The sequence below is a fragment of the Maylandia zebra genome, linkage group LG8 (genome assembly GCF_041146795.1).
Source record: "Maylandia zebra isolate NMK-2024a linkage group LG8, Mzebra_GT3a, whole genome shotgun sequence".
NCBI lineage: Eukaryota > Metazoa > Chordata > Actinopteri > Cichliformes > Cichlidae > Maylandia > Maylandia zebra.
The window spans coordinates 14,902,061-14,927,489 of NC_135174.1; the positions used below are offsets into that span (position 1 = coordinate 14,902,061).

A 25,429-nucleotide genomic window follows, 5' to 3' on the forward strand; every position below is an offset into this window, starting at 1 on the left:
TTCTGGCTGGCAATGAAGGCAGATGTTGCGAAGTATTGTAATACTTGTCATACGTGTCAACTGGTGGGCAACCCAAACTGTGCCCCCCGCCCCACTATGTCCAATACCTGCTGTTGGTGAGCCATTCGAGCATGTTTTGGTCGATTGTGTTGGTCCGTTGCCAAGAACACGAGCAGGCAATCAGTTTTTGTTGACCATAATGTGTTTGTCCACGCGGTTCCCTGAAGCAATTCCTCTGCGGAGGGTCACCACTGCAAACATTACTAAGGCGCTAATCAAGTTTTTCACCACCTTTGGTCTTCCAAAAACAGTGCAAACAGACCAGGGAACTAATTTCTTATCTCGAGCATTTAAACAGACTTTAGCTTCCCTGGGCGTCTATCATTCTGTGTCTAGTGCTTATCACCCAGAGTCGCAAGGTGCACTTGAGTGTTGGCACCAAACACTTAAGGCCATGCTAAAAAAGTACTGCCATGACACAGGCAGAAGCTGGGATGAGGGTGTCCCCTTTGTACTGTTTGCAATATGCAATGTTAAGCAAGAGTCCTTAGGGTTCAGCCCAGCTACCCTTGTGTTTGGCCGCGAGGTGCGGGGCCCGCTAAAGATGTTGAAAGAGAGGTTCCTTAGTGGGGGTGTTCCAAAAACTAACGTGGCAGATTTTGTGAAGACATGTAAGGATCGTTGGCAACGTGCTACCTCATTAGCGAAAGAGGCCCTGTGTACCGCCCAGGCGTGCATGAAGACGTGGCATGACAGAAAGGCTGTGAAAAGGCATTTTCAGGCTGGGGACAAGGTTTTAGTGTTGCTACCGGTGCCTGGTTCTGCTCTTACGGCCCATTTCGTGGGACCGTACGTCATAGTGAGGAAAGTGTCTGAGACAGATTATGTTCTCAGTACCCCAGAGCGCAGGAGGAAAACGCGCCTGTGCCACATCAACATGTTAAAACCCTACCATGATAGGGAAACCCATGAGACTGTTGCCAGTGCGGCAACCTCCAGCTCTGTCTCTGCCACCGTGCTGAGTGTAGAGGCCAGTGCTGACAACGATCTGCATATACTTTCTGAGGGACAACAGTGTGGACGGTTGGCGAATTCAGCTTACTTAGCCGAAGTAACGGCCCACTTGTCTCATCTGTCCCCTTCACAATGCGAAGATGTGCTTAATCTACTGCACTCCTACCCCTCTCTCTTTGGTGATGTGCCCTCGCGTACTAATGTTTGTGAACATGATATCGATGTTGGTGACGCAACCCCAATCAAACAGCACGCGTACCGCTGCCCTATGGGAAAGCGCGAGGTGATGAGGAAGGAGGTCAATTATCTAGTGGAGAATGGTTTGGCGACACCGAGTCACAGCCCTTGGAGCTCTCCATGTTTACTTACGCCCAAGTCTGATGGCACCCCACGTTTCTGCACCGACTACCGTAAGGTAAATGCAGTGACTGTCGCCGATTCTTTTCCACTTCCTCGTATGGAGGACTGCATTGATAACATAGGTCCTGCCACATTTATTTCCAAACTGGACCTTCTTAAAGGATATTGGCAGGTGCCTTTGACCCCCAGAGCCTCTGACATTTCTGCATTTGTCACACCCGACCATTTCATGCAGTACACCGTGATGGCATTTGGCATGAAAAACGCTCCGGCCACATTTCAGCGCTTGATGCAGCTGGTTTTAGGAGACGTGCCTCAATGTAATGTGTACTTGGATGATGTAGTAATACACACAGCCACGTGGGAAGAGCATGTGGCCATCCTACGATCGGTATTTCTGCGACTGGCCGACGCCTCGTTGACCCTAAATCTCGCTAAGTGCGAGTTCGCCAAAGCGACAGTCATGTACCTGGGGAAACAGGTGGGTTTCGGGCGGGTACGCCCAGTGGAGGCAAAAGTCGAAGCTATCCTCAGCTACCCGGCCCCAGCCACTAGGCGGGAGTTAAAGTGGTTCCTGGGCATGACTGGATACTACTGCTGTTTTTGCAAGAACTTTGCTGTAGTTGTGGCCCCTTTGACAAGGCTATGTAGCCCCAAAGTCCCTTTTGAGTGGTCAGGGGAATGCCAGCACACCTTCGAGTCTGCAAAATCCCTCCTTTGCAGCGCCCCAGTTCTGGCTGCCCCTAACTTCTCTCAGCCTTTCAAGCTGGAAGTCAACGCCGGTGCCACCGGAGCTGGTGCGGTGCTGTTACAAGACGACGCAGAGGGTGTGTGTCACCCAGTCTGCTACTACTCTGTAAAGTTCAAGCGCCATCAGCTACACTATTCCACCATAGAGAAAGAAGCTCTAGCGATGCTGATGGCCTTGGAGCACTTCACTGTGTATGTGGGCTCTAGCTCCTTTCCAGTAACGGTGTATACAGATCACAACCCCCTCACTTTCCTCCAGCGCATGTACAACCACAACCAGCGACTAATGCGCTGGGCATTGCTGGTGCAGGATTATGATCTGGTTATCCAGCACCAGAAAGGGACTGAAAATCTGGTGGGTGATGCACTCTCACGCAGTGCATAGTGATGGGTCTATTCTGTGTTTTGTATAGTGTGGATATAGGGTGGGGGGAATGTTACATCCTGGGAGGCTGTGGGAGTGTGTGGGCGTGGTGTTGTCTTCTCCCTCTCCTCCTCCTTCGTTCTGGCCCTTCCCTTGTCTCTCTCTGCCCCTGCCTTCTCCTTTAGGTCACACCTGCTGCTCATCTGCTCTCGTTACAACCAATTACCCTCAGGGGTGATATAAGCTGGAGAAGAGCAGTGTGGAGGAGAAGGGAGAGGTTTCTGGTGGATTTCCTCTGTGCTGGTCAGAGTGTGCTACTGGCCTAGGTGTGCAACAGCCTGCTGTGTGTGACCAGCCTTCTGGTGTGTGGCTCTTTGTGAGTAGTGCTTAACTGAGCAGTGATTGCCCAGGAGTGACGGCGGCCTTCATTAGTTTGTGTGGCCTGCCTGGATATTGTTTGCTAGCAGCGTTGCTGTCTCTTTCTGTTGAAGCCTTGTTGTTGCTTCCTTTGTTGAAGTGGTCATTACCACTTTGGGTTGACCTCCCTGATTTCTCATTAAAGCAGCGGTGCTGTCTCCTTTTGTTGTTGCCATTTATATGATTATTGAGGTGTTTGCCTACAATAAAGATCTATTTTATATTAAATACCTCTGCCTGGCGTTCTTTTCATTCCACCTGGATCTAACTTATTCTGTCCCTCCTGTTATTTCTAAGGTATGTTTTTTATAAGTTTGTTATATGGCGGGTCATAATCATTCGTTCTGTAATTAACTGTTGCAACATGTCAGAAAATATGTTTATTCCTGATCTTGTCTGGGCAAAGCCTGCCATCTAGTGGGTTGACAGGGTAGCACCATGTTAGAGCGCAAGCAGTGGTTTTCTCCCAGCGCTCGACAGGGAAGGTCCATTTGGCTGTGTCTCTGTAAATTCCTGCATCTGACGCCCTTGAAAAGGCATAATCTGTAAGTGTGGCAAAACGGTTTATTGTTCCCACTTATTAGTACCTTGTTCAGCAAAGTAATGAGCTTCTTGTGTGTTTAGCGAGTTTGTTACATTACTAGCACAAGCTAGCTGTTAGCCCTTTGTTTAGCCTGCTAACATGAAGCATACCAGCATGTGGTGTTAGCTGTATTTCTTACCATCTCTGTATCTCTTGATTGTGTAGTGACTGTTTACATAAGTCAACAATATTTAATGTAATCTTTGTGTATTTGTATGGAGAGTGAATACACTGTATTCTGTTTCTGTTATTACAGTTTTACAAAAAAGGAAAATAAGGATCAGTAAAGCTCCGAAGAATGCCACGCGGTCTCCTGAGTGTTTACTGAAGCCATTTTATGTTTAGCTCACTGCATAAGCTGGATAGAGACATTCAGCTGAGGGCAGAAGATAACTGTTACTGTCCCCCACCCTCATCGCCTAGCTTTTAAGTGGGGACGTAACATCATGCACATGTGATCATATTGGGTGGCTGTAGCTCAGGTGGTAGAGCAGGTCATCTACTGATCGGAAGGTTGGTGGTTCGATTCCCGGCTTCCCCTAGTCTGCATGCCAAATATCCTTGGGCAAGATACTAACCCGAAATTGCTCTCCGATGCATTCATCGGAGTATGAATGTGTGTGAATGTCAGTTGTGCTTGTGTGAATGGGTGAATGCACAAGTTGTGTAAAGCGCTTTGAGTGCTCAGAAGAGTGGAAAAGCGCTATATAAGAACTAGTCCATTTACCATATACATTATCACATGTGCATGAGTTAGATACTTAAAGCTGCAATATTCTTACCAAGATAACTGTCAGGCTCCAAAGACACATCCTCATATGTTTTCACCTTCTGGCCTCCTGTTGTGTATTGCACGTAGCCTCCCTTCCACTGGTTTGCACCAATAATAGACATCTGAATTCCCTACAGTGTAGACATACATTTTGTATACAATTTATTTTACATTTAAAATCTGGACTGTGTTTACCTGTCTATTTGCCCATAGAACTTAAAAACTGCCAGAGAGGCACATGTGAATCTCTCTTTCTATGACTAGACTGTCTGGTGAGTTTCTGGTAGTTTTAATTACCTCAGGCACATAAACTGCACTGAATCCCTCTTGAGACATTTCCATTTCCAGTGACTCTCCACTGCTTTGAGATCCTGTAATCAAAAATAAAAAATAAAAAAGGTGAAAGAGAGAGACAATACAACAAATTCCAATTTGCAGGTTCATTTTTTAAATGTAAAGTTACATTTAATTTTAAATGTGACTCTAATGAATAAAACAATACAGTCATTTTAGTTGCTTCATAGTGAAGCAGCTTACACAACAAATAAAAGTTCACTGCTTCAATGCCAGGACACAGATCCTCAAAATGAATGTGAAAAAGATCCTTGAGAATAAGTGAACAGCTGATAGAAGCATTCAATACAATGTAATTATTTACTTTTTTTAGAACATTTACGAGAATTTTAACTAAGTTATAACTATAAAGTTATGTTTGTACCTTCAATGGAAAAAATTTTGTCCTGCAGATTCTGTCTTATTACTTTAAGTGCATCAAAGTTCTCCACCTTAAATACATGTTTGTCTGAGGGAGATGATGCAATGGTGTCCAGTTCTTGTTTTGCTGCATCCTCACTAAATGCGTTCCCCACCTAGGATTGTTGAGAAACATGTTTGAGTCCTCATTCTATGCAAAATGATTTGCCCACTTTACTAAAATACAGTATTTAAACTTCACCCAATTTATAATAACATTTACACACAGGTATTTAACTCTAACACTCTAACACTTTCGAGCCTATCCCAGATGTCTTAACCTATCCCAATTAACCAATCCCCACTAACGACACGCCACCGTGCCACCGTTCTGCCCACTGCAACAAATCAGTTTGTAAATTATAATCACTCCTGTACATTCCATGATTGACTATAAGTGGTATTATTTCAAATTGGAAGCATTTAGAGTACAAAAATTGTTCGACAGGAGCTTCATAGCATTGGTTTCTATGGTCAAGCAGGTTCTGGAAGTGTAGTGAGTGGGTGGCTCAGGACTTTTCTCCCTATAGTGCAGCATAATGTGACTGTAGTCTGGCAACTGAATGAAACCCACTATTCTTATAAAACTCAACATTATGCAAGTTTAAGGAATGGAAGTACTTACCCCAATAGCAAATCGAACAATGTTTTTACTCTCTGCTCGCTTTGTTGCATCTCGTAGATTCTGCCGATCATTAGATTCTCCATCAGTAATTACTATCAAGACCTTCTTCACATTTGGTCTGGAACCACTTTGTTGTTTGAAAACATTGTTCCTGTCAAATTAAAAATAATAATAATAATAATGATTTGAAAATAATTATTTTGCAGTCCATCTCGTAAATTCTATTCTATTAGGTCAGGGGTGGGCAATTCCAGGCCTCGAGGGCCGGTGTCCTGCAGGTTTTAGATCTCACCCTGGGTCAACACACCTGAATCACATGATTAGTTCGTTACTAGGCCTCTGGAGAACTTCAGGACACGTTGAGGAGCTAATTTAGCCATTTAAATCAGCTGTGTTGGTTCAAGGACACATCTAAAACCTGCAGGGACACCGGCCCTCGAGGCCTGGAGTTGCCCACCCCTGTATTAGATAAATTACATGATTATTATTTCAGCATGCATCATTCTATTTTGCAGTTCTTTAAGTTTTGTACAAATCAATGTAATACAATGATAATGAAAGTTCTTGGCCACCTTTCGACATTTGTAAAATCATCTATCAGGAACATTGGGGTAACTTTTGACTTTGGACGAGATAAGAATATGAATATTTTCTTCTTTCTGCTCCTTTTCACTTATGGGTGCAGTGTTATATCAAGGGAAATCATGGTTTGTGTGTATTAAAGGATAAACTGTTGAAACTGCTGAACCAAGTGTGAAATAAAAATAAATAAATAAACAAAGGTTCATGTCAAATCTCTGGTTCGGTCATGATTTTATCACTTAAGAAACATTGCTAAATTAAGTCCTATTGTATCACGCACTGAACTGGAGATTGTTATACATACATTCATTTCATCACATTTGGATTACTGTAATTGTACTGTTTATATGTCTAAGAAAAAAACTCCTTGGAATGTCTGCAGTTTCTTTAAAATGCTGCAGCAAGGCTTTTGACGAAATCTTCTAAGTACTGACACGTGACACCGTTGCTCATACAGCTCCCCATTGAATTCAGAGTCCATTTTAAGATTCAGGTTCTTTTAGAGCTCTTTATGAACAAGAACCAGCTTACATTATTGAACTGCTACAGCTCTATGTCCCCAGCAGGTCCCTGAGGTCATGTGATCAGGGCCTACTTGTTATACGGCATACAAGGCTAAGAACTAAGTGAGACAGAGCTTTTGGCACTGTGGCCCCAAGACTGTGGAACTCTCTTCCTCCAAGCTTAAGATCTGTGGACTCAGGAGTCTCTTTTAAAAAACAACTAAAAACTCATCTTTTTGGAATTGCATTTGGTTAACTTTTTTGTCTGTTTTGTTTTAAATACCTTGGTATTTCTTTGTGAAGCACTTTGTCAAGGTCAAGGTAGGTCAAGGTAACTTTATTTATACCCAAAGGCAGGGTAAATTTGCTTTACAGAAAAATGACAGCATTTGGCATCCCTTTAAAAACACACATACCTAGTAAATATATAAAGCTCACTGTGGCACATATATAGTAATTTTAATATTTCAAATCAAAAACAATTCTTATTTAATTCAGTGACAGCAACGGGGACAAAGCTATTTTTATAACGCTTTGTCCTGCATCTCGGAAATAGAAACCTCCGTCCTGAGGGAAGAAGCTGAAATTCACCCCTTAGAGGATGGGAACCATTTTTAAGGATTGATAAAGCCATCCTCTGTACCTGCTTGGAGTACAGGGAGGCTAAACAAGACTGTGGCTCACCTATCAGATGACTGGACCATCTCACTATCTGATTTAGAGAGTTTTTCTCTGTGACAGAGGTCTGACCAAACCATGCCACCAAACAAAAGGATAAAACAGACTCAATAAAAGAACGATAAAACAAAGTTAAAATTTTTTGGTCAATGTGGAAATGAACAAGTTTCCTAAGGCAATAAAGGTGCTGGTGACCCTTTTTACAAACTGATTTGCAATTTTGATCAAAGTTCAGTTTTTCATTTATTATGGTCCCAAGATATTTATATGATTGCACTTGCTCTATTTTCTGACCTTTAATTAAAGTGACTCCATGCCCATTTTGTTGTTTCCTAAAATCAACAACCATATCTTTTGTTTTAGATATGTTCAGCTGGAGATAAGACTCCTCACACCACTGAACAAAGTCATCAATGACTGGACCGTGGTTAATTTCACCCTCTTTCAGTAAGCTGACAATAACAGAGTCATCTGCATATTTAATAATGACCCTGTTTTCATGTCTGCCCTGACACATATTTGTATAGAGAGTGAATAATAAGGGCGATAGGATGCACCCTTGAGGAGAACCTGTGGAGGAGAACACTGGGTCAGACAGAACCCCATTTATTCTCACTCTTTGTGACCTGTCAGTTAAAAAATCTAAAATCCAGCCCACCAGGTTTTTCCTGATTTCAAACTGTTCTAACAGTCTTTTACTTAAAATATGGGGCTGTATTGTATTAAAAGCCGAAGAAAAATCAATGAAAAGAAGTCTTGCAAAAGTCCCTTTACTCTCTACATGTTTAAGAATTAGATTTAGTAAAGTCAAAAGTGCGTCCTCCACTCCTCTGTTGGGCCTATATGCAAACTGCATTGGATCCAGCTGACCTTGAGTCTCTTTCATAATCACATTTCTGATGATTTTTTCAAAGACTTTCATTACAACTGAAGTGAGGGCAACAGGCCTGAAGTCGTTTAGAATTTTTGGATGGCTAGATTTAGGGACAGGAACCACGACTGCTTCTTTCCAAAGAGAGGTTGTGTTTGCAAGGATTTGTTAAAAATAACCTGAAACATAGGACTGAGTTCATCAGCACAAGATTTAATTAGGCGGCCACTAATATTATCAGGACCCTGGCTCTTGTTCACATTGACTGTATGAAAGGCCTTTTTAACATCGCTGAGTTCAATGATAAAGTGCTGAGTATCTCTCAGTTTCTGTTTCAGTTCCAAAATATCCTCGCTAAAATCAGAAGAACTAAAACAAGCATAAAACATGTTTAAAGCATTTGCAAAATCTCTGTCTGAATTAAAACCATCTAAAATGACCTGACTACTGCTCTGGGGATTTTGAAACCCTGCTATGGTTTTCATACAAGTCCAGGCAGACCCAAAATTTTTTGCAGCAAATTTGCTTTCAAGAAGGTTTTTGTAGCTCTGTTTTGCTTTCAAGATCTCGATTTTCATTTCCTTGGTGGCTGTCTGAAAATCGGTAACAGCCCCCTCTTTAAAGGCCTGTCTCTTGTGATCTTTGTCTTGAAAAGTTCTATATAAACAAAACTTTATTTACTTACTTACTTAAAAGTGTTTTGAATTTAGCCTTAGTTGGGGCCATATCAATCACTCTGTAGAAGATAATACCCTGAAGCACAAGTTTGTACAGTGTCTCTTTTTAAAAGGCTTCCTTCAGTCACACAGTTCATACAGTAATTAGTGTTATCAGATTAAAAGAAAAAAAGTCATCTGGACAGGAAGTCGAGACAATAATGTAACTGCAATGCTTCAGTTATATCATTGTATTACTTACACAACATGTGTGATGGCCTTAGCCGTGTAAGTCCATCCCCTCAGCTGTCTGATTCTATCGATGTCAGTCTCCACTGATTCAGATGAGTAAAACTTCTTAAAATTAAAGTGAACCTGCGGATCAGTAGAGAACTGGGAAACAGAAAACTGAAAAACACAGAGAAACATACTTAATAAAAGTAAAAATGAAGTTGATTTATGTCTTTGCTATGATTTTACAGAGGGACAACAGCTACTCACCTGTGTGTCACTTGATAGAAAGGATTTGATTAGATCTTTCACAAAATTCTTCATAGTTTGAAAATCAGTAGAACGTACGCTGCCTGAACCATCCAACAGAAAGGCAATGTCTGCTTGTGTTCTACACTCTGTCAGAGAAATGGATTCAAATTTAATTTAATTTTGAAGGGTTCATTTTAATATTTTTTCACACTCATATCATGCAAGCAAAAGGATTTTGCATCTTGGTGTGTGTGTGTGTGGTGGTGTTTGAAACATTATTTCAAACACCATCTACTGTTACCTGGAATAGAAGAAGGAATGAAAAGTCCAAAATTATTACGGTCCATCTGAAAGCACACACCATTATACATGGTGATACTTTTGCAGTCCTTTGGAATGGTTGGCCCACACACCTGAGAGGAGACAAAGCCACGTTATCAAAATACAGCAGGCTGAATATTTCCATGTCACTTAAACTATGCTTAATTCAATATAAAATAAAACAATTTAGGGGGGAAAAAGAGAATTTCCTACACAACTCCTGAATCTGCTGACTTGCTGAAGTAATTAGTATATTTGTAGTCTTTTTAAAGAAGATAGACTGATAAAGGGAGATATATACATATATAGAGAGAGAGGACAGAGGATTTTGATCCTCACATATTTTAACAAAGCAATGGTAATGTCTGCAGTTCAGTAACTCACCACAGTGTTTTTTGCTCTGGAATCACTTTTCATTGTCAAACCAAGCGACATGTTGACTGCAAAATACGGTGCTGTATTGAAAACATTGCATATTTGTTAAAACAGTCATAAAATACACTTTGTGAAAAGAAAACAACATTCAAATTAAAAACTGCAACGTGCCACAATTCATGATTTGGCTAAGCCATAAGAAGCGGTATTACATCTAGACTGGAAACTGAGATAAACAATAGTTTTTGGTACATTTTCATTAGGATGGAATGCAAAACAGAATTCAATTTCACTGTTACTTCATTTAAAAATTTAAGAAATTACAAAATTTAAATCGTAATAATTTTAAAAAGTTAATTGAATGTTACATACTAAGATGTCCACTTTGGAAATCTACTGTAACTTTGATTTGATTTAAACAAATGTATGTGACAGGATCTGTGGAGAATTTCTTACTATCAGAGTTTTAGCACATTCAGAAATGAATGGTTACCTACCTTGAAATTGTATATTTTGGCAGTTTTGGGGAGATGTGGTGCACTTGTATATTTTCCCTCTTTCATTTTGTGAATACTGTTCAAGTGGAGCACTGACAAGCAAACTAAGAAAATAAATCCAGTCAATGATATAAGTCTAGAGAGCAAACTGTGGTTAGATAAACTCTTTATGTCCATATGGCATAAAACATGATAAATGAATAAAAAATAAATAGCAGTAATCGTAAACATTCAGCTGCAAATCTATGTTTAACAAAACAATCCATGTCCTGACTTACTCTGATTGTCTTTGCACCACCTGGTAGCCAAAACCAGCAGCAGAGTTACTCAGGGCCCTCCAAGCCACGGGATCAATATTGAAACAAAGTGCAGCATTTAACACTGAGAATTAAAAAAGAAAGATGAGCAACAGTAATTTTATTTCAAGCCACTGTGAAGGATGATAATGTGGTTATAGACCTCTAATTATATTCACTTTTAGGAAACTGTAAATAGTATATGAGTTGCGTTCATTTGTTTTTTTTAACCATGATTTATTTTATTACCACTAGAGAGCACCAAAGCCAGACATTTTAAAGTTCTAAACATTGTGGCTCAGAGCAAATTTTCCCTTGAAATTCAATCTTAAATTTCACTGTAGAAACTTATATATGAATTGTGATATAATCATTCTATAGTGAAAATCTACAACCATACACAACAGAGTCTTTGTTGAAAACAAAGCTACACCTAAACTGTCCTGTTGGGGTTTTTTATTACAAAAACAAAACCTTCCTTTTTTGGGCATGCTAAGAACAGGCATGTGACATCATATAGCTCTTGCCTGTTCAACAATGACAGATTCATGTCTTAGTTTCCAGAAATATAAAGTCATCTAATAATTTACCTCATCAGCATGAACTTGTTTTTCGTGGCTTTGAAAGGAATAAAGAAAAAAATTGTCATATACACTACCAGACAAAAGCTTGGACACGCCTTCTCACTCAGTGGTTTGTGTTTAATTTTAGTCCTTTCTGCACTGTGGATACATACCAAAGACATCCAATTCATGAAGATATATGGAATTATGTTGCAAATAAAAAATTGATAAATAACTCTATGTCTTTTAGATTCCTGAAAGTAGCTACACTTTGCTTTGTTGACAGCGCTGCAAAGTCTTGTTGTGTTGTGCAAAAGTTAGGTTGGTACACAGCTGGCAGCAATATTTGAAAACTGTTAGAATTCATATTATGGAAAGAACCAATCAACTAATTAAGAGAAACGACAGTCCATCATTACTTTAAGAACTGAAGGTCAGTCAGTCCGACAATTTCTACAACTTTGAACGTGTCCCCAAGTGCAGTCACAAAAACCATCTGCTGCTGCTGAGGATACATTCATCTGAGTCACCAGCCTCAGAAATTGCAAGTTAACAGCACCTAAAGCTCAGATAAATGTCACACAGTTCTAGTAATAGACACATCTCTACATCAACTGATCAGAGAAGACTGTGTGAATCAGGCCTTTATGGTCAAATAGCTGCTAAGAAACCACGACTAAGGAAAAGAAACAAGAAGAAGAGATTTGTTTGGGCCAAGAAACACAAGGAATGAACATTAGACCAGTGGAAATATGTGCTTTGGTCTGATGAGTCCAAATTTGAGATCTTTGGTTCCACCTTCCCTATCTTTGGTGAGTGCGAACGGATTGTCTCTACATAGATGACTTCCACCATGAAGCATGGAGGAAGAGGTGTGATAGTGTGGAGGTGCTTTACTGGTGACACTGCTGGGGATTTATTTAAAATTGAAGGCACACTGAAACAGCATCCTGCAGCGACATCCCATTCCAGGTTTGTGTTTAGTTGGGCCATCATTTATTTTTCAACAGAACAATGACTTCAAACATAGTCCCCTGACCTAAACCCAATGGAGATAGTTTGGAATGAGATGGACTGCAGAATGAAGTGAAGGGTCAACAAGTGCTCAGCATCTCTTGGAACTCTTTCAAGACTGGTATAAAACCATTTCAGGTGACGACCTCATGAAGCTTATCAAGAGAATGCCAAGAGTGTGCAAAGCAGTAATCAAAGAAAAGGGTGGTTGTTTTGAACAATCTAAACTATAAAACATGTTTTGAGTTATTTCAGACTTTTTTGTTGACCAAATAATTCCTTATGTGTTCATTCATAGTTTTGATTCCTTCATTGAGAATCTACAATGTAAACAGTCATGAATATAAAGAAAAACTATTAAATGAGAAGGTGTGTATTTCCCTCAGCCTTTGTTCTTTTTCCTTTTTTATTAACATTTCTTCTTAGTTTTTACACAGGCATGAATTTATATTCTGTCATAAAAAAGAGCAATAGCCAAACGTAACAAAGTTGGATGCAGTGACAAAATAACATAAATCAAAGTATGATGTGACATTCATGTGAAAAGCTTCCAATTCTGAGTAGCACTGAACAAAACAATCAGATATGTCAAATGAACACATGAAATCATGTCCTGTTCTACTGTTTGTTTTTGATAAATAATGAAGAAGTTACTTTCCTCAGTATGACTATTTAAGAAATACTTTTTTCACTCAGTAAACTTCGACAACAGAAAAACAAAACATTTTAGTATTGAAGGTATTTTTATAGTCAAACTAAGCTGATTGTAGAGTTCAGCAGGTAGTTTGGTTCAGAGATAATGAAATGTAAGTAAGGACATGACCATTGCCAATGTAATTCTAAATGATATCTTTTCCCTTGTAATATGTCGTACCTGCTTTTTAATACCACAAGAACTATATATAGTTTTTTACTGAAAAATGTCACTGTGCTTTATTAAGTAGAAACACTAAAGTCATATTTTCACTTTTTGCATAAACTTATAATTAGAGAACAAAAGACAAATTCAGAATGCACAAAGTTGTCTTACCTGACAAGAATAGTGTAGCACTAATTACCCAGTTCATTGTGTTACTCCCATGAAAAACACAAATGACACATGAGTTCAGTATTACTTCTGCTGATAGTGTCAGAGAAGGAGATGAAACCAACATGCAGAAATCATGAGACAGTTGTTCCAATGTAAGAGGTTCATTTAGAGGAACTCTTAAGTAGGAGGAGCAACACTGACTGTCTGTTTGATGCTACACCACACTGTGGTGGTATGGTTTAATGTGAATTAACCTCTTAATTTCAAATAAACAATAATAAAACTCACAGTAAACAGACTAGAAAGTTTATTAGTTTCAGGGTAACAAGATCAAATTAGTGTAATTTTGAATATTATTTAAAATAAGAAATAGCAAAATAAAAACTCTCTCATATCTGTTCCTCTTTGCTGATGTGAAACTAAAAGTGTTGGTTAAAATTTTTTTTATTGAGATTACAGTGTCAACTTCTTTTCATAGTACTGTGGTGAAAATGTAAAAAAACATTTAAATTGAAGTGTCTGTCCAACTCACCAAAGCATGGTTTAGAAAACCTTCTTCTTGAAAAAAAAGAATCTAAAAATAAAAAGTCCATTTCTCCTTTTCATCTGACTTCCTCTGAACTGTTTCATACTATCTGTGAGAAAATTTGCTAATGTGCCACTTTTGCAAGAAGCATGAGCTGGTCTCCAGGCCTGGATTAAATATGTACTCTGGCAGTTGGCAGTTTGCCTTGTAGTTCGAAGGTTGCCGGTTTGAGTCCCGGCTCCGACAGTCTCGGTCGTTGTGTCCTTGGGCAAGACACTTCACTCGTTGCCTACTGGTGGTGGTCAGAGGGCCAGAGTCCGGCAGCCTTGCCTCTGTCAGTGCGCCCCAGGGCAGCTGTGGCTACAATGTAGCTGCCATCACCAGTGTGTGAATGACTGAATGTAGTGTAAAGCACTTTGGGGTCCTTAGGGACTAAGTAAAGTGCTATACAAATACAGGCCATTTACCATTTACCCCCATCTCACTGATGTGCACACATAACCAAAAGTGAAGCAATTTTAAATTACAATTTTATGTTCAGCACCAGTGTCAGGTAAGTTACTTTAAAAAAGTATTTAATTACTAATTACTAATTACTTAATCAATATTGTATTTAAAATACTTATCTAATTACTGTGTCTGAAAAGTAACTTAATTACTCAATAAGTAATTTAACTAAATACTTCTTAAAATCCCTATAAACCTTGAGTGGACAAACAATAGAAATTAAACTCTTTAAATAATAAATACATTTTTTTACAGACGGAGACTCTACAGCAGCGGTCCCCAACCTTTTTTGCGCCACGGACCGGTTTGTGTCCGACAATATTTTCACGGACCGGCCTTTAAGGTGTCGCGGATAAATACAACAAAATAAAACTAGTACCGGTACCGAAAAAAAGAAGATTTATTCATAACACACGTGAAAAGACCCAGGAAAACCGAGTTAACGAAAAAAAAAACGATAACAATATAACGCTAAAAACCGATAAAAACCCTGAAAACCATACATTTCACACCCGAGTGTCACTCTCTGGTTCCAAATGACTCACGGACCGGTTACCGGGCCGTGGCCCGGGGGTTGGGGACCACTGCTCTACAGTACGCAGCGGTAGCATCTCTTCCACAATGTAGCCTGCAATCATTTTTTTAAGCTCACCTTCAGATGCTTTCTGTGCTGCTGAAGTAAAATCACGTTTTGCCTGCTTAGCAGGAGTTGCCGCGGTGTTATCCATGGATGATGAACAAGGATCACTCAGAAGTCATCGTCTATGCTCTCATGTCAGGCGCTTCAGTAAATTATTCGTGCTATTAACAGCGGCCGATAGTTTTTACATATTACTGTAATATTCTTGTCTGCTTGTTTCAGAAACGTGAAGAGACGGGAATATGTCCATTTCATAAAACAGCCACACGCTTCAGCCGAGTCCGATATCTTCCACTTTAGAATACGACTATGCAGTAAACTGGCGCGAAATGACGTGCAGCTGCACCACAGCGATGTTAAAGCGGCAGAGTTTACTTCTACGTTTAGAAGACAAATTATTGAAATTAAATAATGATATTCAGCGAGTTTAATTATTTTACAGTGTAACCCAAGTACATTGAAAGTAACTGTAATTAAAATCCCTAAAAATGAACAGTAATCAGTTACTCTACTTTTTCAGTGGAAAAGTAATTTAATTACAGTAACGCGTTACTTAGTAACGCATTACACCCAACACTTTTCAGCACTACTTTGAGTATCTAAAAATAATGAATTTCTAAAACCTCACCTAAATGGTAGAGGAATAACCAGCTGTCTCTGGTTCTACATGAAGTCATCCTCATTTGCGCCAACTTCCCACCAGTGTTAACATATCCAAGGTGCAACATTTCACATCTTTTCAAATGTTTGTTTTCTTTCATAAGCTATTTGAATGAGAGAAACTGAAACGAACGCCGTGTGCACTAAAGCCCGACTCTGTGAATGTGCAACCTTTGCTAAGCCTGATGGTTAACCTGATTTTGATAAACAGAGACTGACTGATACAAGATGGTCTCCTGTTCACACTGTATACAGTGGGCATGTAGTGACGTGAAGGGCATTATCACCCCCTTAAACCCACTCACACACCTCCGATACAGGAAGTGAGGTGAATGACCAATCACTGTGGGCGAAGTAAGTCGAGGTAAGTGAGGTATGTCTTCATGTGGTGGATGATTTTTGCCCTGAGTTTCTCAAGGTTGTAGATGTTGTGGGGTTGCCTTGGTTAACAACCCTCTACACCAGCAGACTGAAGATGTTGACTCCCTCTGTGAGACAAACCTCGGGTCTATGAGATACAGTGTGATTATCCTCCTGGTGCGCTGGGCCAGCTCTTTATCCTGTCAAGGATATTAAAGTGTACATGGGATTCTGCCAGGTGCTACTGGATTTGCAGCCTCAGGGTCACCTCTCTGCTTTTTATGGACGATGTGATTCATCAGGTTTCTTCAGGCAGAGCCCTCCTGGATAGCTTTCAGCTCAATGTGAAGCACAGTGAGATTTAACAGCTCCAAAGTACGAGGCTGTAGTTCTCAGTCAGAAACAAGTGGAGTGCCCACTCCGAGTCAGGAAGGAATTGCTGCACCTGCTGCAGTTCTATAAGAATCTTGTCATCTTTGCTAGAAACTGACAGACTGGTTGGTACAACATTTGCAATAATGCGGATGCTGTACCAGTTTGTTAGATGAAGAGAGAGCCGACCACAAAAGCATCTGCATTTTTGATATCAACTATGGCCACAAGCAGTGGGTAGTGACTGAAAGTTTGAGATCCCCGATACATACAGAGAAAAAGAGCTTCCTCTACAGGGTGTCTAGACTCTCCCTTAGAGATATGGTCTCCATATTGAAAGGAGGCCTGAGAATGAGGTTGCATTCTGAATGCCTCCTTGGCAATGTGTTCTGGGCATCTCCTATCAGGAGGATGCCTCAGGATCATGTCCTGTGTCTGATTTCAGTCGTTTAACTACAGTGAACTCGTTTTCATGTTCCAGGAGTAATTTAAAAATTTTATGGACTTGGTGATATGGTGCGTCATTCTGCTGGAAGCAGCCATCAGAAGACAGGTACATTGTCATCATAAACAAATGGACTCAGGTAGATTGCAGCATCAATCAATCAAAGTAACAAAGTGCAAATCCTTCATTACTGTACTCAAGCAGAATTTTCAGGTATCTGTAGTTTCAGTTACTTTTCCTCCCTATATTTTAACACAAATGTAGTTTCTACTTCTTACTTTTTCAAGCTTGTTGCTTTTGGTTTACCACTCTTTATGGCAGATATTGTTGCTCAAAACTGATTTGAAAATCATTTCAGTTTCAAAAATCAAACTTATTTTTAGGAAAGAAGCACTGATGATGGATACACTAATGATGTATTCATCATTAATTATTATTATAGAAAAAAAAGAAGCCAAAAACATTTACGCATTATTTACAACATTGGTTATTAACACAGCTCTACAGGGTAAAAGCGTCAGGAAGTTGTGGTTGTGGTGCTTTTATATCTAGCTGGCATATCTAGGGCTTAGCTTTTGTTTAAGTGGCGATGTAACTTTGAAAACAGCCCAATAAACATCAGTAATCACACAAACTTTCTGTGGGGTTTCCTGAACAGTGACACTGCTCAGCTGGCTAAAGCTACAGCTGCTGCATTTAACGGGAAGAGAAAAACATGTGAGATAACTTCAGTCAGAGATGGAGAAAGATGTTAGAAAGGAGAGAAATAAGAGGTGTCAGCAGCAGACTATATGATCTTGGCGGGCAACCAACTTTGACGATTAAATTCTGTTCTGTTCAATTCTTTCCATTAAATTTTTTTTAATTGCTTGTATTGCTGTGCTTCTGCTCAGTGTGTTAGTGCACACGTTCATACATGCTATACATAATTACAAATATACTATCTTGGTTCTGGGTCGGTCACCCAGTGTTGCCTTTATTATTATTTAGAATTTCTAGTCTCTTGGTTTCTGTGCTCTTCCGGTGATCCATGTTCCCTCTTTCTCCCCTGTCAGCCATGTCTTCTTGTTTCAGTGTGAAGTCTATGTCTCTGTGCCTGTCTTACGTTTCCTGTTTTACTTTGATAGCCCCCTGTTCTTTGTTAATGTTTTCAGTTTTGCTTCCCCTTGGTCTTGTCATGTTTGATGTCTCCCAACCCTGCTTTCCTCCTATGTCTTATTCCCATGTTATCCCTCTGTTTAATATTTAAGTTCTGTCTTCCTCTGTGTGTTCGTCTGCGTTTCATCTATGTCATTTCTCCATGTTCCTTGTCTCAGGCTTTTCTGTCCCCTGGTCAACACTCCACTGAGGTTTTTGGTTCCTTTGTATTAGTTTCTGTAATTGCCTCCCAGTTTAGGTCTTTGTTTAGTTTAGTTTTGCCATATTCTGCTTCTCTTTGTATCTCACCCACTGTAAATAAAGCTCACTCGCAGTAAAGTCAGTGCCTGCACTTGGGTCCATCTCTCACCACCCCACACGTTCTTCACCACAGCCGTGACACATACACACATAGTAGACTCTCAGATAAATGTAGCCACATTTATAAATATACAAAAATATAATATCTGTATTAAACTGCAGAAACAAAGCATGAAATGTATAGGAGAGATATTTTCTGTAGCCGGAGATGTCGATCGGTGAACTCACCACACGCGAAGACCTCAACATATTTCTATTTGTTTTACAATGTTCGAGTAGGGTCATGCTTTAAAATAAACTGTGCAAACTGATGAATGACCCCTTATTAGTTTCAAAGAGAGATGAGGGGTACAGTACTTCTCAAAGTCGGCAAAATCTTCTCTGTGATATGTTTACTTACCTTTTTCATTACCAAAATGACTAAGTTCATGTAACCTACACTTCTATAGAATTCAGGCTGTTAAAGAGCAGCTGAGGTGAAGAAGGTCAGTGTAACAAGTAACAGACACACATTTAAATTTAGCTGATGATTCACTCACTTCCACCTTCATGCAAGCTTTATACCGTGTAGGAGTTGAAATATAACATCTGCTTTTATCTTTTTGAATTCATTTGGCTAAATCTACAAAGAGCAGCAGCACAATCAGCTAATCATAGCCTGTAAATACAAGCAAAGAAAATTAATAAACAGAGTAATAAATAAATAAATCTACTGGAGTTCACAAGAGAAATTATCTTGACTTGTTTCTAAGACTATTCTTTTCCCCACACTGCACCACAACGACCAGTCTTAGTGTTCACACCCCTGCTGACCTCAACTCATTTTTCTGTGTTGGTGTGCAGACTACTACTGCAGTGGATAACGAACCACCAAACAGTTCACAGGAGGGAAGTGAAGTCATTTAAAACTTGTTTTGGTAAAAAAAACTGTGATTCTCCAATACTTTGAACACGTTGTCATCTAGATTTTCAAAACTGCGAAAGATGAGTAAACAACTGAATGATAAAAACACAATTCATCCACAAAGTGACCTCTGGTAACAAAAACTACAAAAAAAATAAAATTGTTTGGCTTTCTACTCGCTCTAATTCCATGAATTTCTGACCCTGGTTCACAAGTGACACTGCTGCATGCACCTTTTTCACAGCTTACCAGATGACACACATCAAATTTAGCTCCAACAGTAACCCATCTGTAATGTAGGCAACAGCAAATAGATTTATTTTTAAATTATTGTTATTTTTCTCTGCTTGTGTACACTTATTAGAATTTATCATGAAGAAGAGTCTGTAATTTTATTATTGTAATAAGAGATTCCATTAGAATTGCACAAAAATTGCAAAATGTCCAAGCAATATCCATAGAGTTACTTTATAATTTGTGCTTTGAGTACATTTCATAGTTACTTACTTGTTTTACTTTTGATTGAATAAAAAAACTTTTACGAGAGTTTTTAAACACAAGTATCTGTTCTACGATGACCTGGATGACTGAGAACCTTCACAGACACAAGTATCTGTTGTGTTGCTGAAGTGATGTGTGTACTGATGTGACACCTCTTCTTTAGTATGTAGCATCAGTGTGCATATCAATACTCAGCAACACCAAGGAGCTTGAAAGACCACAGAGTACAACAATTTGTTGTACATGTACAGTGTGACAATAAAGGGTTATTCTATTCTATTCTACTCTATATAGGTGACTGCAAATTTGTTCCTTTATTAACCCTTACGAGACCCTCGTGAAAAAAGGGACCCAAACGGGTCTCGTAAGGGTTAAGAAAAACGTCTTCAGCAGGATGGGTTCAGTATAACAGGCCTTATATGGCTTCTTCATGTCTGTGGTTTAAAAAGAGAACTCAAAGTAGATGTTCTGTTGTGGTACATAATGTGCAAACGCAGCCAAAAGGAAAATCGTGTACTTTACAAATGTTGCCATAGCTCACTCAATGTATTATCCAGTTAAGGATTACAAAACAAGTTATTCAGTAATTCTTTGTGCACCTTAAAATAATTTCTGAACCCTGCCTGGCTGCCACATGACTAACCAGCTAACTCTAGTTTATTTGAAGCTTCATCACATCTTTGCAAACTACAACTGGTTTTCAGGAAGTCACTCCTTTTGCAAGTGTCCACCACTGATAAAAATGTAGCACTTTTGTCAACCCACATCCGAGGTGAAGGTTTCATGTCAGTTTTTTTTTTTAAGTATTCCTCTTTCACTCTGTGTGTGTGTGTGTGTGTGTGTGTGTGTGTGTGTGTTTGTGTTCTTAATGTGATATCTAAGAGATAGAAATGTAATAAAATGCTACGCTCTGTGGTTGATCGAGTTTTAACAATGCAAAGACTCATCATTTAAAAAAAAAGTAAAACAAGGCATAATATAAATTACCCTGAACATTTTAAGCCTGAAGTACGAGGATGATGACTAAAACCTAACATTACAGACAATGCCCGGATTTGAAAGATTTGAAAAAAGATTTGAAAAAAGAAATCATCTGAATCAAAATTCGATTTTTGGCCTTAATCATCTTCCGTAGATACAGACACATGTAGACATGGTAATTTTCCCCTAACTACCCTGACAGTCTCATAGTGAAGGATGGTAGACCTGACTGTTTCCAGTCAGTCAGCTGCAGGGGCTTCTCTGCTTAGTTTGTGCTGAGGATGTTAAGTGAAAAGTGACTGAAGAGAATTCATGTGTTTAAACATATTTGTAAGTTTCTATCATAATATTCAGGAAAAGAGGAGACAAAAAAGTGGGTCTTTATTATGGCAGGTAAAAAGATCTTGAATGCAAATAAATAAAATAGAAAAGGCACTGGAGGAAAAGCAAACTAGGAGGAATGCAGGAATACAGTATGACCCAATAAAAAAACACACGCAAACTGAGGCTTTGAGTACACACAAGAGGTGAGGAGGAACAGTGGAAACAAGACAAGAACTGGGAGGAAGTAAAACTCTACTAAGTATAACAAAACTTCCTGTTTTATTTTGTGAGACAGGGTACTCAGAAAATAAAACAGGAAGTAACAACAGGAAAACACTGAACACGGAGACAAGGACTGAATAAATAAACTATTATGCAAGAAACACTTAAGAGCTAAACTCAAATAGCAACCTACAAAAAGCCTGACAGGAACTTACATACTGAAGTAAACAATCGGTCTAAAGATCATCAAAACAGAAAAAGAAACTGACCACATTTAGAAGTTATACACCACTACAACAAACCCCACAAAACTCAACAAGCCACCAGAGCTTCAGTGTGTGTGGTATGCCAAAAGTAGACAGTAAACATGTCCCTGGAATTATAACCACTTTGTGATTCACAAAACACCATAATTTTATTTAAGTTCCTTTATGTTATAACAGCTAAAAGGGTTCCCTTGCTGTCGTGGTGCCATGGGTCATACCCACCACAACTCAGGACCTTGTTTAGATATTCGCAAGTAGTAGCCAACCTTCTCCAATCTTAACCCAGACTGAAAAACTTAAATCCAATCTCACCTTACCACTACAATGCTTTGGAGGTGACAGTTACTCCTTATTCACATTTACTCATATGCAACAAATTTGCTGTGCGTCTTCTGTTTTACAGACATTCATCAACTCCATTCATCATTTATGGATAATTTATTTTTCTATTATTTACAACTCAGTCCCTAACTTGTATTGGATGCATAGCCACCTTTAAGTTATCTTCTCTCACACATTAACTTTAATTAGATCACAAAGTGAAGAACCGGGCTGCGAGAGTTGAGTCTCGAGTGTGAAATTTATGGGGTTTTTTTAGGGTTTTTGATCTGCTTTTGTCATCTTTTAAAATCTTTTTTAATGTTAACTTGGTTTCCCTGGGTCTTTTCCCGTGTTTTATTAATAAATTGGTACTGGTTTTATTTTGTTGTATTTATTCGAGACACTTTAAAGGCCGGTCCATGAAAATATTGTCAGAAATAAACCGGTCCATGGTGCAAAAAAGGTTGGGGACCGCTGCTCTACAATATTTTAAGAGTTTATGCTTAATTAATGCTTTATTTCAACATCATTTCAATACTGCGCTGAATTCCTTACACACATGCATGTGTACGTGTGTGTATGCATGCATGTGTGTGTTTAAACATGTGTGCTATTATTGTAGATAACACATACTTATCTACCTCCACAAACTATTTTTATTTCATAATTCTTGCTCTTCTTAGTCAGTAATTGTTATTGTGGGCATTTGATGTAATTCATCATTGCACTGAAATGTGAAAGTGACTGAGATATTAACACTCTTAATAAGCCTCCACATTGATGTATTAATAGAGCTGTTTATAATCCGTTAAAACTGAAGAAACTATATTAGCAATTTCGAAGCACTTTACATTTATAATAATAAAGCTGCATTATTTTTCCTATATATAATATATATAATCTTTATTCTAAAAAGCTAATTATACAAGAATGTGTATGTTCAATACATTATACTGCTGTCATCTTATCATTGTGTTTTTATTCTTTTTAAAAGTGAAATAATATCATATGCAAAAAAATGGCATATAATTCTGCTCACATACAGTACTGCAAATAATAAACACTGAAGAAAAAAGAAATCTTTTTTTGTTACAAATTCACAACAGTAAGCTGAAAAATTGCACATCTTTTCACCAGTCTGTCATGTGAAGGTGTGTGGCAGGCAGAGAGAGGCTCCAAAATGCAGACACTGAACTCAAACAGCTTCACTGCTGAAGCTGGAGAACAAACTCAAAACAACAAGAAAAGCTAACACAACCAAGACAAGAGATTATCACGATAAAACAGGAAACAGACAGAGAGCGAGGGACAGAGAGGGCGAGAGAAACCTGACAGACACACGGAGATATGACTGAGGAAACGGACAGCTAAACATAGAGACAAGACAGGCACAAATAACTAACACAGGAGATGCTGGGGAGGACACACAGTGACAGACACAAAAAGGGAACAGACTAAATAAACAAGTAACTAAGAACTAGAAATTCACAAACTAGAAAGCACAAGGAAACTAAATAATATGAAATAAAGACTAAGAAAAATAAATCACCACAATAAAAAGCAAGGTCCAAGAGTCAAAAAACACAAAGACAATGGGCAAACAACCCAGGTAGCATGACCTAAAGCAGCATGAATGAATCAAGTCACCTTCTTCAGTTCAAATAGCTTTTTTTTTTAGTACTTTTCAGCATATTTGTTGATTTTCATACATTTTGCAGTAGTCTACATGATGGCATGGAAGGTTTTTTATTAACTTTACAATATAGAGCACCCTGATCTAAATCGACTGTTGTTGTGACTTGGTGCTACATAAATAAAATTGAATTGAATGGAACCATTAAATACAGTTTACATGATTAACATATAGTGTTTGCATACATTCAAACATGGAAACTTTCACTGAGCCGTAAGATTCTTCAAAAAACATAGGGTCACTTGGAAAAGACACTTCCTACCATAATGCATGGCAGGACTTTGCCAAAAATTCACTCCATCTGCTCAGGTAGGTCACTACATTTAATTATTGTCCATTTTATTTGAGTATCCAAACATTTTGTCTGCTCAGATGGTTTAATTTCAACAATTATTCGGTCTTGAAGAAGTTATAGGTTATAGGGAATGAGTGATCTTTTGTTTGCTTAAAGCACAGGTGTTGAACTCCAGGCCTTAGGGGCCGGTGTCCTGCATGTTTTTGATGTGTCCTTGGTCCAACACAGCTGATTTAAATGGCTAAATTACCTCTTCAACATGTCTTAAAGTTCTCCACAACCCTGGTAATGAACTAATCATTTGATTCAGGTGTGTTGAAACAGGGTGATATCTAAAACCTGCAGGACACCGGCCCTCGAGGCCTGGAGTTCGACACCCCTGGCTTAAAGAATCAAATGTGGTAGCATGGACACTGCTGCACACCATATTCATTCCTTAAAATATCAGGCAGGTCTTTCATATATACTTAATACAAAAAAGTATGGAAATTTGTGTTTTATCCTCCTAAGACCCAAACTCTTCCACAGCATGCATTTTTAATTTCTCTTTGATATTTGGGCTGATTGGGACCTGATGAAAGTAAAAACAAAGAATTGACAGATTTTTTTTTTTTTACCTAATCTTTGTTTCTAAGAAAAATGAGAGCCATATATGAGGATATTCATATAAAATTTCGATAGAACAGTAGCAGTATAATGTCCTCGTAAGTGCATATCAGTGTTAGGATGCCTGGGTCGTTGACCCAGGGTTTTGAGTTTACTATATTATTTATCATTTCTAGTCTTTGGTTTCTTTGTTAGAGTTCTTTTTTATGGTTTATGTCTCTGTGTAATCCTTAGCTGCTGTCTCCCCTGTCTGCTATATCCCCGTGTCCAGTCAGTGTCTGTGTCTGCCCTGGTCCCATGTCTCTGTTCCCTCTGTTGTAGTGCCTGCCTGTGAGTCTGCGTCTGTAAGTTCAGTCTGTGTTATGTTTCCTGTTTTATTTTGAAGGTCCATGTCTTATGTTAATGTATCTGGTTTTGCTTCCCCTGTTTCGTTAGGCCTGATTTGCCCCAGCTGTGTTTCCCTCCTGTTACTCCTATTCCCTGATTGCTCCCTCTATGTACACTGAACAAAAATATAAACGCAACACTTTTGTTTTTGCTCCCATTCCCCATGGGATGGACGTAGAGACCTAAAATTCATTCCAGATACACAATATAACCATCCCTCCCAAACAGTGGTCACAAATCAGTCCAAATGTGGGGTAGTGGGCACATCTGCTATATTGAGATAATCCATCCCACCTCACAGGTGTGCCACATCAGGATGCTGATCTGACACCATGAGTAGTGCACAGGTGTACCTCAGACTGCCCACAACAAAAGGCCACCCTGGAATGTGCAGTTTTGTCTCACAGCAAAATGCCACAGATGCCACAAGCAATGAGGGAGCGTGCAATTGGCA

General features: G+C 39.0%; 1 protein-coding gene across 1 annotated transcript in view; it reads right to left on the reverse strand.

Moving 5' to 3' along the window:
- Positions 1–13,630, reverse strand: part of LOC112430018 (integrin alpha-M) — a 32,649-nt gene extending 19,019 nt beyond the window's left edge. Inside the window, exons 1-11 of the mRNA XM_076887456.1 lie at positions 13,508–13,630; positions 10,883–10,985; positions 10,605–10,708; positions 10,117–10,187; positions 9,713–9,824; positions 9,430–9,557; positions 9,191–9,336; positions 5,639–5,789; positions 4,979–5,129; positions 4,558–4,631; positions 4,271–4,391 (exon numbers count right to left, since the gene is read on the reverse strand). Coding sequence (XP_076743571.1) covers positions 4,271–4,391; positions 4,558–4,631; positions 4,979–5,129; positions 5,639–5,789; positions 9,191–9,336; positions 9,430–9,557; positions 9,713–9,824; positions 10,117–10,187; positions 10,605–10,708; positions 10,883–10,985; positions 13,508–13,544 — 1,198 coding nt within the window. The 5' untranslated portion in view covers positions 13,545–13,630. The remainder of the gene's footprint in view (positions 1–4,270; positions 4,392–4,557; positions 4,632–4,978; positions 5,130–5,638; positions 5,790–9,190; positions 9,337–9,429; positions 9,558–9,712; positions 9,825–10,116; positions 10,188–10,604; positions 10,709–10,882; positions 10,986–13,507) is intronic.
- Between the last annotated feature and the right edge of the window lie 11,799 nt (positions 13,631–25,429).